The sequence below is a fragment of the Pristis pectinata genome, chromosome 26 (assembly GCF_009764475.1).
Source record: "Pristis pectinata isolate sPriPec2 chromosome 26, sPriPec2.1.pri, whole genome shotgun sequence".
In the NCBI taxonomy this organism is placed as follows: Eukaryota; Metazoa; Chordata; class Chondrichthyes; order Rhinopristiformes; family Pristidae; genus Pristis; species Pristis pectinata.
The window spans coordinates 22,172,879-22,194,757 of record NC_067430.1 but is presented as its reverse complement, the minus strand read 5'-3'; the positions used below and the strand labels follow the sequence as shown (position 1 = coordinate 22,194,757).

The window sequence follows — 21,879 nt, the reverse complement described above, 5'->3', positions numbered from 1 at the left end:
TTGTAAATATTGCTTTTAAATATTGTCAGATTCGTTTAATAACTCCCGCAAGGTTTTAGAACAGAAAAGTAAATTTACCAAGATCATCAACCGGGCGAATGGGATGGAAGGCAGGAGAGTCTGTTAAATAGGCAAATATTTATAATCTAACATGAAAAAGATTGCATTTTATTCTGGTATCTTTGGAATCTTTATTTTTTTTAAACCATTCAAATTTATCCTTTGTTTTCACACTCTATGATCAACTCTGCAAACTGCATTCAAGCCTAGCCAAGTTTTTATTCTCGAGGAAGCCTACCAAACAAGTAGATACAGAAGCTCAGATAGTTCATATATGAACATGCTACATAATATAGAAAGAGAAGTAACATTTTCCTTCCCACTCACCCCACCTGGAATGTAGAGGGATCAAACCTCCTGTTTCTAAGAGCTTAAGTTGGGGTTCACCTCTGAGGTTGAACAGTTTCACTACAGCTGTGGCTCACTGGGTAGTACTCTCAACTCTGGAGCAGAAGTTCAATGGTTGAAGTCCTGGTCCAGAAACTTGAGCACAAAACTTTGGGCTGGCCACCCAATGCAATTCTGAGGGAAGGCTGAAATGTTCGAGGTACTGCTTTGTGGAAGAAACAATAAGCTGAGGACCCATGTAGTGTCATAGTGGATGACACTACTTTGAAGAAGAGTTAGGGAGATTCCTGGCATTTTGGCCAATATTCATCCCGCAACCAACATCATCAAAAAAATCTACATGATCATTGTCACATTGTTGTTTGAAGGAGATGGCAAATTTACTGCCATTTCTCCTTGCTATAATAGAGTACAATTCAAAAAAGACACTTCAGTGGCTGTGAAGTGCCTTGGACAACTTGAAGCCATGAAAAGCATTATGTAAATACAAATGTTTATTTCCTTCTGAGAAGGTTAGCTAAACATGGTTACTTTAGAACCAAAATAATACTTCATTTATAAAGTAACAAGCAGTGCCACTTCTGTTGAGTTAAAATAATGACAAATGAGAATGCGGTTGGCAAAGAACTAGAACAATTCAAGCCTCAATAAGATAAAGCAGATTTCTCCCCAGGAAATAATCAGATCCATTTCTGAAAATTGGGTGTGAATGACTGTGTAAGAATAGACTGTTCCTTCTTTCATGTTACTGTAGCCCTGGGCTCCAGTTGTATCCTACCATGTTTTATAAGATGCCACCTTGGCAGTCAGATGAAATTTCAAGACCTTGACAGAGAACAGGCATCTGGAGGTCCTGGAGAATATCCAATGTTCCATGAAGCAAGGATGGTGTGGGAAGAGATGCCTGCCATGCCTAGCTTAGTCAATGGATTGTAGACATCACAATCACTCATCCAGTATGACTCACTGACCACAGGACTACAAAGCCCAGATGGACATTATTATTGTCTCCTTAATATAAATAAATAGCTTGAAACGAGATGCTTTAAGACAGGACTAACAACAAATATGAGCTTTACCAATCTACCTCAGTGCGCACAGTCCCAACCTGTCAACAGGTACGTAGTTCAATTATTGGTATTGGTTTATTATTGTCACATGTACCAAGATACAGTGAAAAGCTTTTGTTTGCTTGCCATCCAGACAGATGCAAGTACATCAAGGTAGTAAAAAGAAAAACAGAATGCAGAATATAGTGTTGCAGTTACAGAATAAGTGTGGAGCGGGTAAACAAATAAAGTGCAAGGGCCATAATGAGGTAGATTGGGAGATCAAGAGCATCCTTTGCATACAAGAAGTCCATTCAAGAGTCTGGTGCATGGCATCTCCTCATTTTCAGTTTGGACCTTACCTTCCAAGCTTATTTTTTTAAATAGATTGACTTTCCTTTGCTTTGTAAGGTTCTTCTTGTCCCTTTGCCAGATCCTCACACTCTCATTTCAGTTGCTAACCTCCTCCTAAATGTACTACAGTGTATTTCATTTGGTGTATACACTCCAGCCAGGGTGCCAGCTCTTCCTGTGAGGATGTTGCTACCTCCATTCTCCTCTCTCTGTGAGTCAATGATGAGATTTGCTCCTCCACTTCCAAAAGTCATGATATGCTGGAATACAATTCCATTGACCAAGAAGTCCCGGCCTAAGTCTTTTAGATGGGTTGTTAACTTAAATGGGGTGTTGCCATGGTCACCTCACTAAACTGACAAAAATGCAAGTTCTGATTGGTGGAATCCAGGTATGGTCAGTGGAGTGATAGGCATATAGAATCATTCCTGGTCACTGGAATATTAGTCCAGTGGATTCAGGTCTGGCTGGCAGGACCTTAGAGCACTGAATGCAGGTCTGGTTGGTGAGGAGTAAACAAGGTGGATCCTGTTTTGCGCAACACATTTACCAGTGGACCCATATCTGGTTGGTGGTGTTTTAAAATGGTGGACTAAGTTTAAGTCAGAGTGACATTAGGCCAGTGGATCCAGATCTAATTAGCAGCATACAAGGCCAGTAGATCCAGTCCAGGTCAATGATACTTTAGACCAGGGGATCCAGGTCTGATCAGCAGTTTTAAGGTGTGTGGTTTCAGGTGTGATCAGTGGGCTGTTAGGGTCTGGATACAATTCTGGTCATTGGGTTGTTAGGCTGGTATATCCAGGTTTGTTCAGTGAAGTGGTATGCCAGCAAGTGGGATGTTTGCCTGGATTCTTCAGACATGACCCGTTTCTCTAATTATGATCAGATGGGCACAAGACCAATGGTTCCAGTTGTGGTATTAGAGGCGTATGGTCAGTATCTTTGATTATGGTGAGTGGGCAGTTAGGTCAGAGCCTCATGTTATGGACTGTAGTGAGTTAGACCACAGTTTCCATTTGTGGTCAGTGGGTACTTAGCCTGGTGCTTTCACTGTATTGATTTGTGATGTTCCAGCCACTCAACTTTAAGTCACTATTCTGCACAGTGTGGTTTATTTTTCCGCAATGTACTGTGTTCTCATTAAGTGACTTCATGCCTGTGGAAATGTAATCTCTATCTGAATCCATTCCAGTGGTTTCCTGCATTATTTGGTCCAATTTCAGCACACCCACAGGAATTTATTTGTCCTGAAAATAACATCCTAGTTACTGCCAGATCTGAAAGACAATCAGGAATATGTGGTCTGGGCAATGCTGAACTTACCTGAATTGTTTTCTAAGACGATTGTCATTTATTAACTTTTACCTTATAATATGTCAGGTGCTGTGAAGTGAGAGCATAGCATTGCTCTGGAAAGCTGTAGCCAAGGCAAATAGGATCAAAAGTATCTGAGTTTGTTTTACTTGGGATTCTAAATGGCAGATGGAACAGGAAGGTTTCCGCTGTGTTGCAGGGATCCAGTCCTGATCAGTCCTCCCCACTCACAATAATCGGAGCTGTTGGTGACCAAAAAGCAAAATAATGTGGCTGTGATATGTTGGGCCTTTATCTCAATTGCAAACCACAATAAGTTATGCTTCAATGTACAGAGTATCAGACAGACTTGGTTTGGAATACAGTGTTCAGTTTTACCCATTTCACTTCAGTTGCGATAGACTGGCCTTTGTGGTAGAGGTTGGGGTGGAGGAGGGGAGTGGGGGATGAACAGTGGAACCACCATTACTATATTACTATGCTGAAGTTAACAGGGTTAAGTACAAATTGATTCAAGTCAGTTCTAATTTCTTTGGACTTACAAGGTTGAAGAATGACCTGGTCAAGACATTTAACATATTAACTAGAGTCCACAGGTAGATACAAGAAGCCATTTGCTCTAGTGAGAGGGGCAGGATATAGTTTGGTGGCTGTCAGGAATGAAAAACAAGTGGACATAAATCTTGAGTGAGGCTGTGCAGGAATGAACTCAGGCAGTATTGTTCCACAGAGACTGTGGTTAGTCTGGAATTTTCTCTCCCAAATGCTGGGAGTATTGGGAATTGACTGACCTTTGTCAGGGGAAGATTTGGAGGGAAATGGATATAAGCGTCTCAAATGAATTGAATAGTTGACAGGCTCCTGTATCTGCCTTCCCAAATCACCCTCTGTGACTTCAGAAACAAAAGGATTTACAAGCTTGATTCACACACCTTGGCATATGTTTGAGGACTATTCCACATTACTGGCCAACTGCAGAGTCTTGGATTGATGCTTCTGGGGTATATTGGCTATACTTCTTCAGAGGGCATGTGTGGGTCCTTATGGCTATCTGATATCTTTCATGCTAAATAATCTGTTACCATTCTGCAAATGATGTGATTTTAATTTACATTCTACTTATAATGTGCCAGGAATGAGGGATTTGAACTAGACAATTACAAGTACTATAATCTACTACTATAACAAGTACATCTATAAATAGAATTTTAATAAAAAGATGAAACCTGATGGCTGGTACCTTTTGCAGCAACACACAAAGCACTGGAGGAACTCAGTAGGTCAGGCAGCAACTATGGACAGAAATGCACAGTCGATGTCTCAGGGAGAGACCCTTCATCTGGACTGGTTTCAAGAAAGGAGAGACAGGTGTCAGAGATGGACCAAGAGAATTTGAGGGCGAGGTGGAATGCATGCATGCTGGGATGGAGTACCTTCTAGCAGGCATACAAAACAACCAACTAATTGTTAATAAAGATGTACTTTACAGTTTAAATCCAGGCATCCTCAGCACGTATTCAAGCTCCTCTCCAGATCTGGGCCATATCTGAACTGAGTGGCAGTGTCCGGACACAAGAGTTTCACTCTTCCTGCTCAGAGAGAATGCCATGTGTGGTCCCAGATCTCTCAAGACAGGCAATGAGCACCGTGATAATTCCAGGATTTGGAGTCAGAGGGAGAAGAAGGGTCATAATCCATTCTAACAACATTTGAAGTGCTTGAGCAAGCCCACACAAAGAAAGAATGTGTCAAAGCACTTTATACCCCATGAAATACATCTATTGTATTGCAAGAACAGTGCAGCAAGATATGCACACAGCAAGTGATAATGACCAGATAATTCATATTTTATGATATTGTTTGAAGCATAAATATTAGTTCAGGCACTGGAGAGTTCATCTTCCAGTAGTCATCATGGGATTATTTATGCCCACTTGAGCAGTTTAAGGTCTTATCTGAAGGAGAACACCTCCAGCAATGCAGCACTCCCTCAGTAAGGCACTAGATTGTCAACCTGGAATAGGTGCTCAAGTCTCTAGAGGGACAAAATGTTTCCTTGCTTCTCTGGTTTCAGAAGAATTCCATGCAAGAAAAAGGCAAGAAGGGTTGAATTATCACAGGCCCTGGACATGGGGATCCACAGCAACATCAGCAGGACAGCAAAGCAGTGGGTGTCTGAGGAAATTCCCCTCTCCGTCCCTCACTACTAACCCCACTCAGTGCTTCAGCAATGCCAACACCAGCCCTCCCCACCCAATCCCAACCCATCACTAGCTCTCTCTTCACCGCACAGGCAGCAGCAGCCTGTGAGAATCGACAGCTGTCACTGGAAGGCACTTAGTCAGAAGACTTAGGCATAGTTGAGAGCCAATAACTGCAGGACATTCCGATCCGGTACAATTAGTGTTTGTGGAAGCCTGGCCAGAAATCACTTGTAAAATATGTAAGTCAATCACTGCAATGAGTCTGGAATTGACCTTTTTAACACAGCTTATATTCAATCAACAGAGCAAAGGATCAGGATTCTTATTATAGAACTGAAAACTATTTTCGGAAATTGATTTTGGCAATAAAATGATATGTCAAGCCTAAAAAAATAAGAAGTGGCATCTTAACTGCCACAATGATTGTAACAGGAGAAGGTGGCAAAGGATGAGTTGCAATGCCATAAGAATGCTTGAAGCAACGCAAGCTAGCCAAACAAAGACAACCCAAAGAAAAGCAAGGGAATCTCAGGATAAGATCAATCTGGCATCTAATGTCATTAGTGTGGGAAAACATTCCTGGTAAAAATCCAGCATCATAGACAAGAATCTACTACATGGAGATGAATCAAAAGTTGTCACCATTGATGATGGTCTAATAGCACTGTCGCAGAGGAGCAGTTGAGTTGGTTAGTCATTCTACTGAGGAAGGTCAGCCCAGGTTTAATTCTCAGCCACTGCTGCCCCTTCTTGCACAATGACATCATCACTCATCCTTCCCAGAACCGGGAGAGTGAGCTAATCCTAAATTATCACATGTTTAAATCACAATGTCCCACAGACACGCAAGGAAAGAGGCAGTGCCCAAAGGTGCCTGGATAAGACTGTGACAGAGTTCTGGCCTTTTCTTTGCCCACAGCCCATTAAGAGAATAGATCAAATACTGAGTCTGAGAAATATTATGTGTGCCCTCCGTTCCTGGCTCCCTGCAGCCTATTATCTGTCTGCAAGCTAAATAAAAATCAAGACACAGAGTTAAAGTTACAGCATGAGTTACTTAATTCATGAGTTCCCCCTGGGTGCTTCAGTTCCCTCCCACATCCCAAGGACATGCAAGTTGGTAGGTTAATTGGCCATTGTAAATTACTCCTGGGTGATGGACTCTGGGATCAGTTGGTGGGTAAATAGGTGGTTGATGGTTGGTGCGGCTCAGTGGGCCAAAGGGCTTGTCTCTATGCGGTATGGTTTATGACTCTAAAAGGGGCACAGTGGGGCTGAGTGTCCTCATCAGTAGAGTTCCCAATGGCAGAATGTGTTGTCCATTGTGTTGGGAGGTCCCAAGTTTGGTCCCTGGCCTGTTCTAAAGTAGCTTACTGCACGCAGAGCACCTATTAGGAACGTAACAACATTGTCAGCTTTGGGAAAGAGAAAAAAAGATTAGATTTCTAACTCCTAACCAATTTCCTTCATGGACCTCCCGTGAGGGCTGGATTGACCTTGGCAGTGATGCCCTTTACAGCCAAGCATCTGGGTCACATCATTTTCTTTGTGCTCACAAGGAGGAAGGACCTAACTCATCACGATGACTAGAGTATCTGAGTTCCCAGCATAGTGCTTGATGTATATATCTCTTTGCAAAAAAATGGTTTCCATGTCATTTTTGTAATGATCACAGAATAGCTACAGCATGGAAGAAGCCATTCAACCCATTGAGTGCATACTGACTCTATGCAAGAGCAATCCATCTAGTGCCCCACCTTCTCCTCAAAGCCCTGACAAATATTTCCTTTTGGATAATTATCCAGCTCCCTTCTGAATGTCAGAATGACTATTCTGCTTGGCAGTGCATTTTAGACTCTAACCACTCACTGTGTAAAACAACTCTTCCTCATATCATTTTCACTGTGCATCCCCAAGTCCTTCACTCTCCACCAACAGATTCCATGTGCCTATTCAGGCTATACCCTTTGTGATTTTAAATACCTTCATCAAATCCCCTCACATCCTCCTCCAATCTAAGGAATGGAATCCCAGCTTTGCCAGCCTATCCACATAATGCAAAGCTTTTAGCAATCATTTCTGAGGGACTGGGGAACAAAGGGATAGAGTTTATCCTACCTCTTTTTAGGTCACAGTTGGAGGACTCCGAACTCCCTCAGACCACACCTTAGGCAGCATAATCTGGCCTTGGAGGAACAGCAGCACAGAGTTAACTCACAGGGTTAAATAATGAGGGGATATTACACTGTAGGAGTGTATTCTCAGGAGTTTGGAAGGTTAGGGGCTGATTTGATTAAAGCTTTCAAGATATTAACAACCAATCCGGTAAATAGAGGGAATATTTCCAAATGTTGGGGAATCTAGGATAAGGAGTCATGGGCATAGAAATTCCAAAACATGACTCCATACAAATAGCACTGAGGAATTTCTAGGCCATTGATTAAAAATTAGAGCCAAGTGTTACCCTTGCAATGAGATTAGGAAACACTCAACAACAGGGAGGTGAGACAATGTGGGACTCTCTTCCACAGGCTACTATTGATGCTGAAGTAACTGACTACGTTAAACCTAAGGTTAATTGACTTTGGTTAACCAAAGTTAGCAAAGGACATGAGGAAAAGTCATTTATGGATCAGCCCTTAAACTGAGCGATGGGCTCGAGGAGCTGGACGGCCTGCTCCTAGTCCTGTGTAAAACTCTCTGCCAGCCTCACTCCAGCACCCAGCAGGAGATAGCAGAAGACGAGAGAAATATAGGTCTAGGAATTTTAGATGTACTGAATGGTCAAAGCAGCACAGGACAACAAACATTTCAGTCTTGGGCCTGCTGCTGCAAGCTTCAGAAGTGCCAAGGTGAACAGAAATGTGCAGGTCAATGGGAGAGGGTCAGCATCATAGGCCCAATGGGGGCTTGAGTTCAGGTTAGCAATTACATGGTGGGGGTGGTGGTTGTGTTGAATAGGTATATAGCAGGGTTGGGTGGTGGCTGCAGACTGGACCAAGGGGAATTATTTTGCTGGACAATGATGTCAGGGCCTCAGGAGATCAGAGGGTGAGAATGATTGGAGGGGCAAGAGTCAGGGGCCTAAGATGATTAGAGGGTGGGCTCAGGAACAGAAGGTAAAAATGGAACCAACTTCAGTGGGATCACAATCCAACACTGCACTGTGAAGACTGAGCTATCCTGGTAAAACTCAACAAGGGTCGCTCCCAGCATAGCATGGACAATTTCATAGATTCTCCCAAATACTCCAAAATTTAGAGAATTCTCCTAAAGGAAAGTTGCCCAGGGAATGGTGCATGTTTGATACAGAAAAAGCATCAGGCCCACGTGCAGGATCCATGACAGGAAATTCCTTGTTGAATTTCTGGAGTGATATAAATGGTTGTTCTCACATCTCTCTCTGTGGCGAGTCTATCCACTGGAATATACAGTGCTATGTAATTAAATTTCTTTCAATGAGCTTCCTTGGCTACAGACCTATTTCAGCCAACCTTCTTTCTCTTGTCCCTCCCCCCTCATAAATAACCTGTCAACACCAATTCAGATCCTCTGGGAGTGTGGCTCCTGTGGACCATGAATCTCCAGATCCCCGAGGCTCTGAGTGCGAGCTGGGAATGTGCAGACAGTGGTCTGGTGCCCACCTGTCGCACTGAAGGCATCTTTTCATCAGTCAAACATGTCAAGAATGTTTGTCTCCTGAAGCTCTTCAATTACAGGGATCAGCTAATTTCATGCTTCATCTCTCTGCAGTCCAAACTCTTATTGAGACCAGAGGCTGGGTGGGGAAGGGGGATCTGAGCACTTTTGTCCAACAGTTCTTCCTGCATTTCTCATCAACAGACATGCTTGGCAGATAGGAACTGAAAGAGGCTGAGCAAGATTTCTTTGGCATCTTTCTTTGTCCGCCGATCTTCCACTCATCCATTCAGTCTTCCTCCATCCCAGTCTCAGCCTTGCATACAGGCTGGTAACACATTCACTCTCACTTCCCAGTTGAGAGCCAGCACCCCTCCATTAGACCAGTAGCACTAAGATAGACTCAATCCCAATGTAATCCTCAAGTTTCTGGAGACCATGTTTAGACTCACATGTGGCCTTTTCAGATATTATGCTCCGAACTGAGCCATGACAACCACACATGCAAATTGTAATTATAGCATCCACCAGGATAATCCACAGCAATGCTATCAAACAAAAATTCAACACAAGCAACTTAAAGGGATATTCATACAGCTGATCGAAGTATCGGCCATGAGGTAGATTTAAAAGGAGCGTCTAAAAGAAAGAAAGAGAGGTTGTGAGAGAACTCCAGAGATAAGGATCAAGGCAACTGAAAGCACAGGTGCCAATGGATGGAGTGAAGAAACTTGGGGATGTGCAACAGGCAAGAAATGGAGGAATACAGACACCTTGGGTGATTGAAGGACTGGAGGAGGTGACAGTAACAGACAGCGGCAGAGCTATTATCACTTTGTGAACCAGGAGGACTGGGGGATAAACCACACCTATTGCCCTAACCACAGACAGATAGACCATGGCTGCACCAAAACTGGAGATGGTATTTGAGAGCTCACAGGAATCACACGGCCTTAAAAAGATACTATTTGTCAAGATTTATTTTCAGTGTCCCTGTTCTTTGTTTAAATAACCATTTTAAATAAACTCTGCTTTATTATGTCATGATTATTTTCCTTTCCAGCAAAATATCATTAGGTGCAGTCAGACATCTGAGTGAACAATTGAGTGTAACTGAAGCTAGGGACGGAGTGAGCTCGGGTCCAAATTGGCAACAACTTGTCTATTTAAATTTCAAATTCCCATGACATCGCAATTAGAATTTGATTCTAACTGGACTGGCCAGATAAAGGGCTGATCACCAATAAATTTATGTTGTGTTTGATACACACACCAGTTTCACACTGGGATTGCTACAAAAAGCAGCAAAAATTGGCTTCGCAACACACACCTTCCTCACACAGGAATCAATACACATAATGTCTAACTGACATAGCTACGTACAGCAGTCTCACACAGGGGTCACTATATACACTGGCTCAACAGCAGTTTCAATACACGCACCACTTCACACCAGGATTGCTACACTCAATAGCATCTATATGGGATTGATGAACACACTGGCTTCCCACCAGGATCGATGCAAACACAAACACAAGCTTTGCACCAGGATCTCTGCATGCATAAACTTCATACGAGAATCTAGGCAAATGCTGGCTTCACACCTGGATCAACACAAACTCTGGTTGAACACCAGGTTGCTGCATACTTTGCATTCATATGGGATAGAAACATTCACTGGCTTCACACTGAGATCTCTACATACACCAGCTTCACATTGGGATCAATAAAAACAGTAGCTTCACACCAGGGTTTGATACACACACCAGCATCACACTAGGATCATGGCACACAAAGGCTTAGCAACACACACCATCTTCGCACTGGGATTAATGTATGAACTAGCTACACAACACCAGTTTCACACCAGGATTGATAATATACACCCACTTTGACATGCACAGGAATGACACACACACACTGGCTTCACACTGGGATTGATACACACACCTGCCTCACAATGGGATTGATACACATGTCAGGATCACACCAGGACCGATACGCACACTGGCTTCACACCAGGATAGACACACATAGCCAATGCCTGTCAGTTCTAAGAGTTCCAGAATCCTGGATCAGAATGCTTCATTTGCTGACAAGTTGAACATTGTGTAATCTTCAACAAAAACCCCAGTTCTGACCATCTCAAAGGATGAGGTAACTGTTTCAGATGAGGTTTCAGTCCAAGGACAGCACTCCCTCAGTACTGGACTGGAGAATCCATTGGATTTGCTGCTCAAATGTCTAGAATAGGGTTCAACCCACAACCGTCCAATTCAGAGAACAAAAGCATCACCCACTGGGCCAACATCTTTGCCACCGATGTTTACCTCTAATCCTAGGGCAGTTCAAAGGTCTGCATGTTCTGAAAGCCCTGTACTTCTTGGTTTGATTTTTAGTATCAATATGGGTGGAAGATCACAGGGCTGACAGGTATGTGACTGGGACAACCCACCCCAATGAACTTGGTTCCTATTTCTCAACTTTCTGGAAAGAAATCTGGCAGTTAGTTCTGAAAAGGGCAATAGTTGTGACCTATTCTGATGCAGAGCTCCAAGCAACTTTGTGACTGGCTTTGGGTGCCAATGTGCTTGAGGTAGAGCAGACCTAGGTCGTTCCTGCAGCTTCTCTAGATTCTAGAAAGGAACTGGCGTTAAAAATTTAAGTCCTGCATAATTCAGTCATCATTAATAACAGGATCAAAAAACAAACTGCTGGAGGAAGTCCGTAGGTCAAGCAACGTCTGTGGATGCAAAGGGCTGGTCGACATTTCAGGTTGAGACCCTACATCAGAACCCTGTGCTCTGATGCAGGATCTCAACCTGAAACACCAACCACCCTTTTGCCTCCACAGATGTCACTTGACCTGCTGAGTTCCTCCAGCAGTTTGTTTCTTTGCTCCAGAATCCAGCATCTGCAGTCTTTTGTGTCTCCCTAACAACAGGATCGTCTGAAACAGGGCAGAAGCGTGATTAGGATCCAAAGTTAGCTTTGGCCCACATTCAGAGCTCACTGGGCTTATTCCAGTATATTGTTACTATATTAAAACCTTGTGCATTTATTCAGTCTCAGTTGTATCTTCCAGACATTTCCTCCTCAATCACAACAATTTCTATCGCTTACATAATTGCACTCAATACCGAGGCAAGAGGTCAACACTGTGTCTGCCAATCCACCAGGAACAAGCCCTCAATGTGACAGACAAGAATGACTGGAGTTGGGAAAACCTTTCCTCTGAGTGGGTACAATTGTATTCAGCACAGCTCCCCTCAGAGTCAGCAGTGATAAATGGGGGAACCTTAACAACCTTCTCAATCACCCTTGGCAAGAGGACGTGAGGATTGTGTTTACCCTGCAATAATTCAAAGTACACGTTCAGAATCAATGTCACTATTTAACAACTGAACTACAATAACAGAATAATTTAAACATAACCAGTAGTTTCAAATGTTTTCAAACAAGGGCACACAGAAAGAACTACACAGAACTTTAGAACACAAGACACATCCTTTCAGGCTAATTGATCCATGCTCGTCCTTTTGCTCCATCAGCAGCTGTTCCAAATTCACCACCTTACACCCTCCCAGTATATCCTTCTTTCATGAGGTAATGCCACAACCCCATGTTCGCAAAGGGGAGGTTCACATGCAGGAATCATGGGTCGGGGGTTAGGACTATACGTGGCTACCTTAACTCTGACTTGGTGTATCTGCAAGATTGGGACCAGACACTATAAGCAATCATTAAAATTAGTGCTGCTCACTGAAAATAAGAGGAGCCTGACGAGTGGATTAAAGCATTCAGCGGAAAAGATAATTCCAAGGCCACAGGAGGAAAGAAGAATGAAGGGTTTACATCTTGAGAACAGGGACAGAGCTACGCTTTGGGAACAGAGAGAGGCCTCCAGCAGACCTAAAGATGGACAAAAGGGTGAGGACTGCAGCACAAAGGGACTTAGGGGCTTCAGGAAGAGGGCCATGAAAGCCTTCTGGCACAGCAACAATAAGAAGCTCCAGATGGAGGGAATAGGACAAGCTCAGTTAACAGACAACCAGTGTTTATAAGGATTCATCATGTCAAAACAACTTTCTATGTGAAGCTTAGAAAATGGACATTGAGCAGCAGCGGGATAAAGAAGTGATGTAATCAGAGGCTGGGGTGAATAGAATGTTAGAAAACCTCATGAAAGCAGAAAAAGAGAAAGAAAAATTGTGGGACTGTTAGAGCAGACACTGGTGGCAGAGCACTGAGGTCAGGCAATAAGATGCAGACCATATCAGAGTGAGGGGAGATTGGACTAATGGGTACTGTGGGATCTGGTAGATGTTTAAAGGTAAGAACTAGGAATCAGAAATTGATATTAAGTGTCAGTCAGGCTGGCAAGTAACAGGTGATGGAGCATTTGATTGGTGAGGATCTAGGCAGGGCAATAATTCATGGGGGCAATAGCAGGGAAAACCAGTTAGAATAGCACCAGGGATAGCATAACATCATGGCAGCAGCGGAAAGAAGGGGGAGAGAAAGGGTACCCATGAAGGTGTTGGGATTCCCAGGTTGGGGAGCAGTGATAACAGTGACAGTTCTCCTTGTGAACAGGAATGGACTGCACTGCCATCAACAGAACCCCAGAGACTTGTCTGTGTATCCAGTCAGTCTGCAATACTCACCAATACAGGTGCGGGCATCAGTGTGAAGTCGGAAGCCTGATTTACACTCACAGTAATGCGATTCCAGGGTATTTATGCATTTATGCTGACAACCTCCATTGTGGACTTGGCACTCATCCACATCTGCAGAGATCAGAGAGAAGAGAAAATTAATTGTGTGTCAATAATACGAGAACTGGTCATTGCGTACAGGATAGAATGTCTTGAATGTTGGACAGGGAAGGTATATAAGAGCTTGTAGCCGTGCCAAATCCATTCAAGTGCTAATGAGTGGGTCTGCACTAGTCATAAATATGTACTTGTGTGCTCAGTCTATGCCAGGCTTATACCCATGTCTAATTAATATCAGTGGCACACTGTCATCAGTGTTAGATGTTCTTGTGATAGCCTGCACTGGTGTCAGCGGTAGACCCGTACCAGTGCCAAGCCTATAACAAGATACATCCAACAGTGAGACACCCACAGCTCTGACAATAATCCATTAGCCTCTCTGCTCTTTCTCCAATACTTATTTGTCTGGGTAAACTGGCCAGGCTGCAAAGATTTAGTTTGCTTCAGTGCAGCTAATCCCAAACTGATACAGCAACACTGGCTGGACTTGCAGCTCTCAAAATCAGTGAGTGAAAGTCCTACAGGAATCCAAAGCCAACACATGCTCTAAGCTCTACAAGAGCCCAGATCTGAGGCATCCAAACATGTACAATGAAACTGTATGCCCAAGCACTGATGTAATGATGGTGTCAACTAACACGTGGCAAAGCTGCTGTGCTCTACTGACATATTCATGTGAAGTGAGACCAAGCGGATTAAAAATACATCGGTGTAGGACCCAGGTTAAGTGGCTGGTAAACGTTACCCTTCTCTAATCCAGGAGGGCCAGGTTTCAATAAAGTGTCCTGTATTGTTAGCTGATGTCTTGAAATTAAGGCTGAGTCCTGATTGAGCAATTTTGAGCATTCATCAGAGAGCCCTCTCAATCAAGTGCCCTTTTCATCTCCCCTACATTTTTATAACTAATAGACTAGTGTGGTTAAGAAAATGAATCAAACATCTTTTTAAGTGCAGTGCCTAAGATTTTCTTTCTCAAAGTATGGCCAAGGATTTTAATCATCAATTCCTGGAAACTCTGGGTTAGTAACCCAACTTGAAATCCTTTAGAACATAGAGACAAATCTTCCAATCCAACAAAAGGCAGTATCTTGGCTTTCAAGGAGATACAACGGAATCTTGGCTTTGCTTCAGTAAGTTGATTGAATGACTATAATTCATTCATTCTCAATTCCACCACCGGCAATTATTCAGTATTTCAAATATCACAGAATAATAGGCCCACAGCAGAGAAGGCCATTCAGCCCTCTGTGCCTTTACAGGCTCTTTGTAAGAGCTATCCAATTCATCCCACTTCCTTGCTCATTCCCCAAAGTCTGCAAATTCTCCTCAAGTATTTATTCGACTACCTTTCGAAAGTTATTGGTGAATCTGCTTCCAACAGCCCTTCAGGCAGAGTGCTCCAGATCATAGTAACTTAACCCACAAAGCATTTCTCCTAAGATACAAAGAGCAGCAGCTCCTACACTTGTGGATTAAGGTTTCTGTGGAAGAACCGCAAGGCTCTCCACTGTGCTGTCAGTGTTGTCATTATGAGAAGTTTTCCCAGATTTTCCACTTGTTTAAATCAGCCCAATGGCATTTTCCACAGGAATGAAAAAAAGGAGAAAGGAAATTTTAAAAAGTTTTACTTTTCTGTAGGATGCCACAAATGCTTCACTGCTAAACAAGGACTTTTGAAACACAGTTATGGTTTCAATGTAGGAAATACAGCAGCACAATAAGATCCTATAAACAGCAATAGCTTGGTGAGATGTTTTGATGATGATGTTGAGGGATAACATTAGCCAGAACACTGTGGAAATCATCCCACTCTGCTTCAGGAAAATGCTGTGGAATTGTTAACATCTAGCTGGAAGGAAAGAAGTAAAAGTGGTTTAATGTTGAGAGCTTGCACCTCCAAGAGCACCACACACTCAGAACTGCACCTGAGTGCTATCAGAATCAGGTTTATTATCACTGACATATGTCATGAAATTTATTGTTTTGTGGCAGCAGTACAGTGCAAGACATAAAGACATAAAAGTTATTATAAGTTACAAGAATAAATAAATAGTGCAAAAGAGGAATAACGAGGTAGCGTTCATGGGTAGCCTACATCATGTGCTCAGGGCCAAGAGTGCTGCCCACTGAGGTACATCCGGGAATTTCCTGGGCTGCTAAATTTACAGAGACCACACGCTGGCACAGTGCTCTCTGCAACTGATGGGTACTCCTTTCACGCCAACATTCCCTCCCCAATAGCACTGTGGGAATACCATCAGGAAAAGGATTGCTGCGGCACTAGAAGGCAGCTCACCACCACATTCTCAGGGGCATTTGGGGATGGGCAATAAATGCTGGCCTTGCTAGTGATGCCCAGATCCCAAAACTGAATAAATTTATGAAGGGTATAGGCAAAGTAAATGCAAGCAGGCTCTTTCCACCTAGATTAGGAGAGATAAGTACAAGAGGACATGGCTTTAGGGTGAAAGGGGAAAGGTTTAGGGGGAACATTAGGGGAAACTTCTTCACTCAGACAGTGGTGGCAGTGTGGAATGAGCTGCCATCTGATGTGGTAAATGCAAGCTCACTCTTAAGTTTTAAGAATAAATTGGATAGATATATGGAGGGGAGAGGTCTGGAGGGTTATGGACCAAGTGCAGGTCAATGGGACTAGCGGAATGAAGTTTCGGCATAGACTAGAAGGGCTGAATGGCCTGTTTCCTGTGCTGTAGTGTTCTATGGTTCTATGGATCTAAAAGGTTGTTGATGGATGCTGCCCCTCCCCCAACCTTCACTTTTCTCCTTCTTCCTGCCGTGCCGCGTTAAGATTCCAGAGGAACTACTGCCACCCAATCCCTCCCTCAGAGCTAAGATGTGAATTTGGATTTTATTAGAGGGCCTTTCATCCATGGGAGTGTGGAGTGGGACATGGGAATGGGGCCACAGGTACCGTGATTGAACCTCATCACCCATAGTTTACAAAATATGTGCTCAATCCCCCTCCCTTCCCCCAAGCCTGGGTCAGTGGACGGAACAAGGAACTAAACCCAGCACGATTTTTCCAGGCTTGGAATGAAAATGTGATTAAAAAAGTCAAATTATGGGGAAGTTATGGGTTATACAGACTTGGTTTGTACTGCCTTGAGCACATTAGACTGAGAAATGATCTAACCGAAATGTTAGAGAACTTGATATGGAAGATATGGAGAAATTATTTCACTGGGAGGAATGGAGAGAACCCCTTCAGCTCTTCGAGCCTGCCTTTTCTCTATCCAATCTGTGTCATCGCTCCCTTCATTTATTTTTGAAGCATCTACTTTTTTCCCTTCCCGTAACAAAAATTTAAAGTTTCATTTGATGTCCAGAATTCACAGGCTCTTGAGTTCATCCTGCTTCTGGAGGTCAACCAACTCAGCTATAATTTTAAGCTTATGAGCCTTCGTTCCTAATTCCTCCCCGCCCAGAGAAAATTAATTCTCCGTGTCTGCCTTATTGAGCTGAGTGTGCCCTCACTATGCCTGGCATAGTCCCTGTTTTAATATTCCGTCTGGGATGTGCCAGGCATCCCAGAGACTCTGGCTAGACACAAGCAGGAGTATCACATTGTAAACTGAAAACTCAGCATCAATTAGAATAAAATGCTCCAAAGTGTTCATTCCAAAGTAAGTGCTCAGAGAGAGAAGAATTAAAGGGACAATCCTTTTTCTAGGTTCCTCAAGGTGTAAGGAGAATCAATGTCTTGAAGCTTCCAGTCCAGTTGGAGGGTCTTTACCTGAAACATTGATTGTCCGTTTCCCTCCATAGATGCTGCCTGACGCACTGAGTTCCTCCAGCACCTTTTGTGTTGCTTTATGTCTTGAAGATAACCAGATTTGTGGCAACAGAGGTATACCTATGGTAGCCAAGTTCTTTGGCAAGAGAAGACTTGGAGCAACATGGTAGGTTTGTTGAAAAGAAAGCTTTCAGTTACTTTCCTCTTCAAACACTTATAGACAAACCCCTGCCTAAAGGCACTTCAAGACCCAAGCAGTTTGGGTATTGGAAGAGGGTAAGTTTTGTTCTCAATAACTCAGTCCAAGCCACCCTCCACCAGCCGAGTGAGGAGGAGGCAAAAAGAGGTGCTGACCAGAAGACACTTTAAGGATCAAAGAGGAGGTAACTTTGAGCTGCACTCTGAACCTCCATTGTTTCAGTTTAGCCTACAAGGCCCAAGGCATCATATATTACTCGAGACTTTAAGTGATCAAAGGCCAATTTTCCAATGTAGAGCAATCTGTAGTTCCAGATCAGGGTGCATGGAGAGGTGTCAAGGGGAGAGCAGCTCAGGTGGGGGTGGGTAGATGGGGTGGGGAAGGGCTGGGACGGTAGTCCAGAAGGGATTGGGACCTTCAGGATTGAGTTGGGTGCATGAAATGTGTTGCAAATGTGGGATAAGGGGTTGGGTGAGGAGGAGAATCAGACCTGAATGGTCAGGTCAGGAGTCAGTCACCCAGAGCAACTGGAAGGGTGGGGGGGGGTGGGGGTGGGAAATAATATTGAGGTCTGTTTTTGAAGGTTGGCAGAGAGGTCTGGATGGAGTTCTTCGGCAAGTAGGGTTGACAATGTGGCAAGGGTCAGGCTGGAAGTCATTAGGGATGTGGTTATCATCATGATTTTCGATGATGAGGAGCCTGATGGTGGGCTGCCACCTTAGCCAGGTGTTTTACCAATAGAAGATCTACCTGTGGTGGGAGCCCAGTGATGGGAAGGAACAGTGAAGGAGGCCCCACAAATGCAGGGAAGGATGTGTCTGCCAGTGAGGCTCTTCTCCTGTCCACTGTACACAAATGTATCAACCAAAATCATGGAGACCAGACTGTTGGATGGCACTGCTCATGTTCCAGTTCCTCACTAGAACATATAGCACACAGAGAACCTGGAAGGAAAACCTATAATTTTACTCTAAGATTGTTTTTATTGACATAGAATTAAGTAGTTCATAAAAACATAATCCAGTTATCAGTCTCTTGTACCTGCCCTAATAGGACAGTGCAGAGGGAGCTTTACTCTCCATCCAACCTGGACAATACCTACCCTGGATATGTTGGATAGGACAGTGGAGAGGGAGGTATACTCTACATCTAACCTGAGCAGTAACGGCACTGGAATTTCATGGCCTAATTGAACGGAAAGTTTTGAGCCCTGTCACTGGATTCGTGAAACAGAAGTGATTCTGTTCCCCAGCACTGGAATCAGCTCAGTAGACCGAGAAATAGCATGTATGACATAACTTACTGAACCTGGCAGTCGATATTCTTTGAATTCTAACAACTGGTTTCATGAGTTTCTTTGAAAGATGGTGTGCAATGGTTTTACTAATTTCTGAATTTAATTCTGGTCACACACCTTGAGGGCACCGTGAAATACAGGTCTGCCACTTGTTGGCCTGGCTTACACAGGGTCAGAGTTTCCCAGTTCAGCTCTGCTCTGGGTCCACAGCTGGTTTCCCTGGTGCTCCTGAATGAAGCATCTGAGATCCAACACTGACTTTCACTCGTTTATTCCTTTTATACCATAAAAACTGGGTGCTGCTGTAAAAGTAACTCGACAACACTCTCTCATGAGTTTTCTTTCCGGAACGTAATGTAGATGGATGTGGAGTTTTGCAACAGTCAGCATGTTGAACTAAATTGTGCTTGATGTCACTTTAAAAGATATCATCAGAGCTTTATAACTGTAAACAAAAATTTTAAAGTTTGTATAAAGACAGAGAATAATATATTTTGATTTCTCCTCCCAATCTCAAAGCATGCATGTCTCAACCAAACTAATATTGTACATGACAAACACACCCCTTTCTAATTTAGTGCATTTTGGGTTTTGTTTTGAGTAGCCCCGGGCCAGTGATATTAGTGGAAAGGTTTAATGTTGTCTCAGCACAAGGTATGTGTCTGTGACAAAGCTAGCAGTCTGGGGTGACATTGTATCTTATCGATGCTGTGCACTGTAAACATACTTGATTATTAGGTTTTCTTGGCCACTATGTCTAGACGATATTTCATATCTCTTGTTCCTCCTCATAGTAGTTAAGTTGCTTATGAGGTGCCTGCTAAAATATTTTGTGATGGCTAGAGCTGGACTTGGACGAAATTTTAAAATCAGTGTTCTTGAACAGGAAGGAAGGACATGTGGAGTGCAACACAGGCAGACAGCTCAGGTGGAAGATGAATGGGACAAGTGGTGGCAAGGGGGTGTGATTTTTGAGCTCAAGTTTACAGAAACTGGAAGTTGGGAAGCCAGTGAAGAGAAATGTTTGGGTCTGAAGGTGACACAGTGGGTCTTAGTGATGGACAAATGATTATGATCAACCCAGGATCAATTATGATGCCGAGGTTGCAATGGACTAAGATGGAGACTGAAGACAATGGAGTCAGTCTTCTCTGAATTTAAATGGAATGAGTGTCTGTTCTTCCACTACTGGATCTGGGTGTATATCATCTGTGGCAGTGGAGGGGCAGGAGAGGAGGTAGACGTGGCCGTTGTTACATCCTAACATTGTGGTGCAGCCCTGTCGACCCTTTTCCAGGGAGGTTTTCCCACTGGAATCGCAAGAGAAGATCAGCAAACACCACCAGTGAAATTTCAACTCTGACTGTAGAACCGATCGAACATAATCTAACTGATGGTTAATAATCCCAGAGCATTATACAACTATAGCAACCCTCCATTATCAAAAATATATCTCCATTCAACATCCTGCAATTAATGCTTTGGGAACACTCTCACCAAATAGACTGCAGTGGTTCGAGAAGAAGGCCCATCACCACAGGATGGACAAGTGTCAAACTTCCCAGTAATACTATAACCCAAAAATGAAAATAATCATTTAAACGGAGATTTAGGTCAGAAATATACACAATGGGGCCATTGAACTAGGTGGGAGTAAGTTAATTATCTGAGAATGGCAACAGGTTACAGAAGGAAGAGAGAATGTTTATGTATCCCAAACCATTTCACAGCCCGTGGATTGCTTTTGAAGTTTAGTCACTATTGCTTTGTGAGCAAATATGTCCCAGCTCAGTCTTACATTCAGCAAATGAGATCAATCACCGGCCAATTAATTTGTTTGAGGGAGTAAAGTTGGCCAAGACACTACAAGCACTCTTCTGAATCAGACCACAGAATATTTAATGCCCACATTAGCAGGCAGATCAGCCTTAGGTTTAACATCTTATCCAAAGATAACAGCTCCAATGGTGTTTGCTGATCTCCTCAATGCCAGACTGGCCAGGTCAGCCTAAATTATGTCATCAATACCCACAACTTTCTGTCTAAGAGATGAGAGAGTTCTACCAATTGGGCCAAGTGGACACCTTATTAGGAACATATTCACTTCTGCTGGCTGTGTTTCCATATGCTTGTTTAACATCTAATTAGTTCTGGGCCATGATAATCAGTTAAGTGCACGCTAATGAAAGCCCACTGACTGCTGTTGCACAACAGGCTTGCAATCAGCTGTGGCGCCTTGGAATTTGTGTCCAACTATGCCTTAAAGGAACAAGAACAATCCAGTCTGAGGAGAATGCCAGCAAAGCTTCAAGTCAGAGCCATCCTTTTAAACTGTTGCTGCTTCCAAGGGATTGGAAGAGTCCCCAAGCTAACATACTATTTAAATAAACATCCAACAGCACATAAATTAGACGCAACCAATTTCTTTGGTATTTCCCTAGATGCCTGTGCATTCCCATCCCACAGGGGGATTGGCACAGAAGCCTACATAGACAGTACCACATAAATATATTTGATAACCCAAGCATTGGCTCCAAACAATAAGAAACTTGTGATACATTGCTCATATGATCTGATATAAGTGTTTGCGTAACACCATGAATTTCTTCCAATGGTGTTGCTCCTTCCTGGGGTTCAATTCCAACACCTCAGCCAATTCCCTATCCTTCATCAGTGAAAGACATTGAGGTAGGAGGAGGCAACAAAAGGTCCACCAAGAAAGGACCTTCATGGGAGGTCACGCCCAGTAAGAATCTATGAGAAGGAACACCCCAGTGTGGTCCTTCAGAAGAGGCCACATTCCAGTAATGCTCTTTCAGAGATGACACTGCCCAGGAAGAGCCTTGAGGACATACAGGCCTTCATGAGAGAACTAGCCAT

The 21,879-nt window shown here is 43.4% G+C and overlaps 1 protein-coding gene across 1 annotated transcript in view; it reads right to left on the bottom strand.

The window, feature by feature from the left end:
* The window catches only part of megf6b (multiple EGF-like-domains 6b), a 326,118-nt gene that overhangs the window by 97,432 nt on the left and 206,807 nt on the right, over positions 1 to 21,879 (bottom strand). The window contains exon 6 of the mRNA XM_052039029.1: positions 13,639 to 13,761. Coding sequence (XP_051894989.1) covers positions 13,639 to 13,761 — 123 coding nt within the window. The remainder of the gene's footprint in view (positions 1 to 13,638; positions 13,762 to 21,879) is intronic.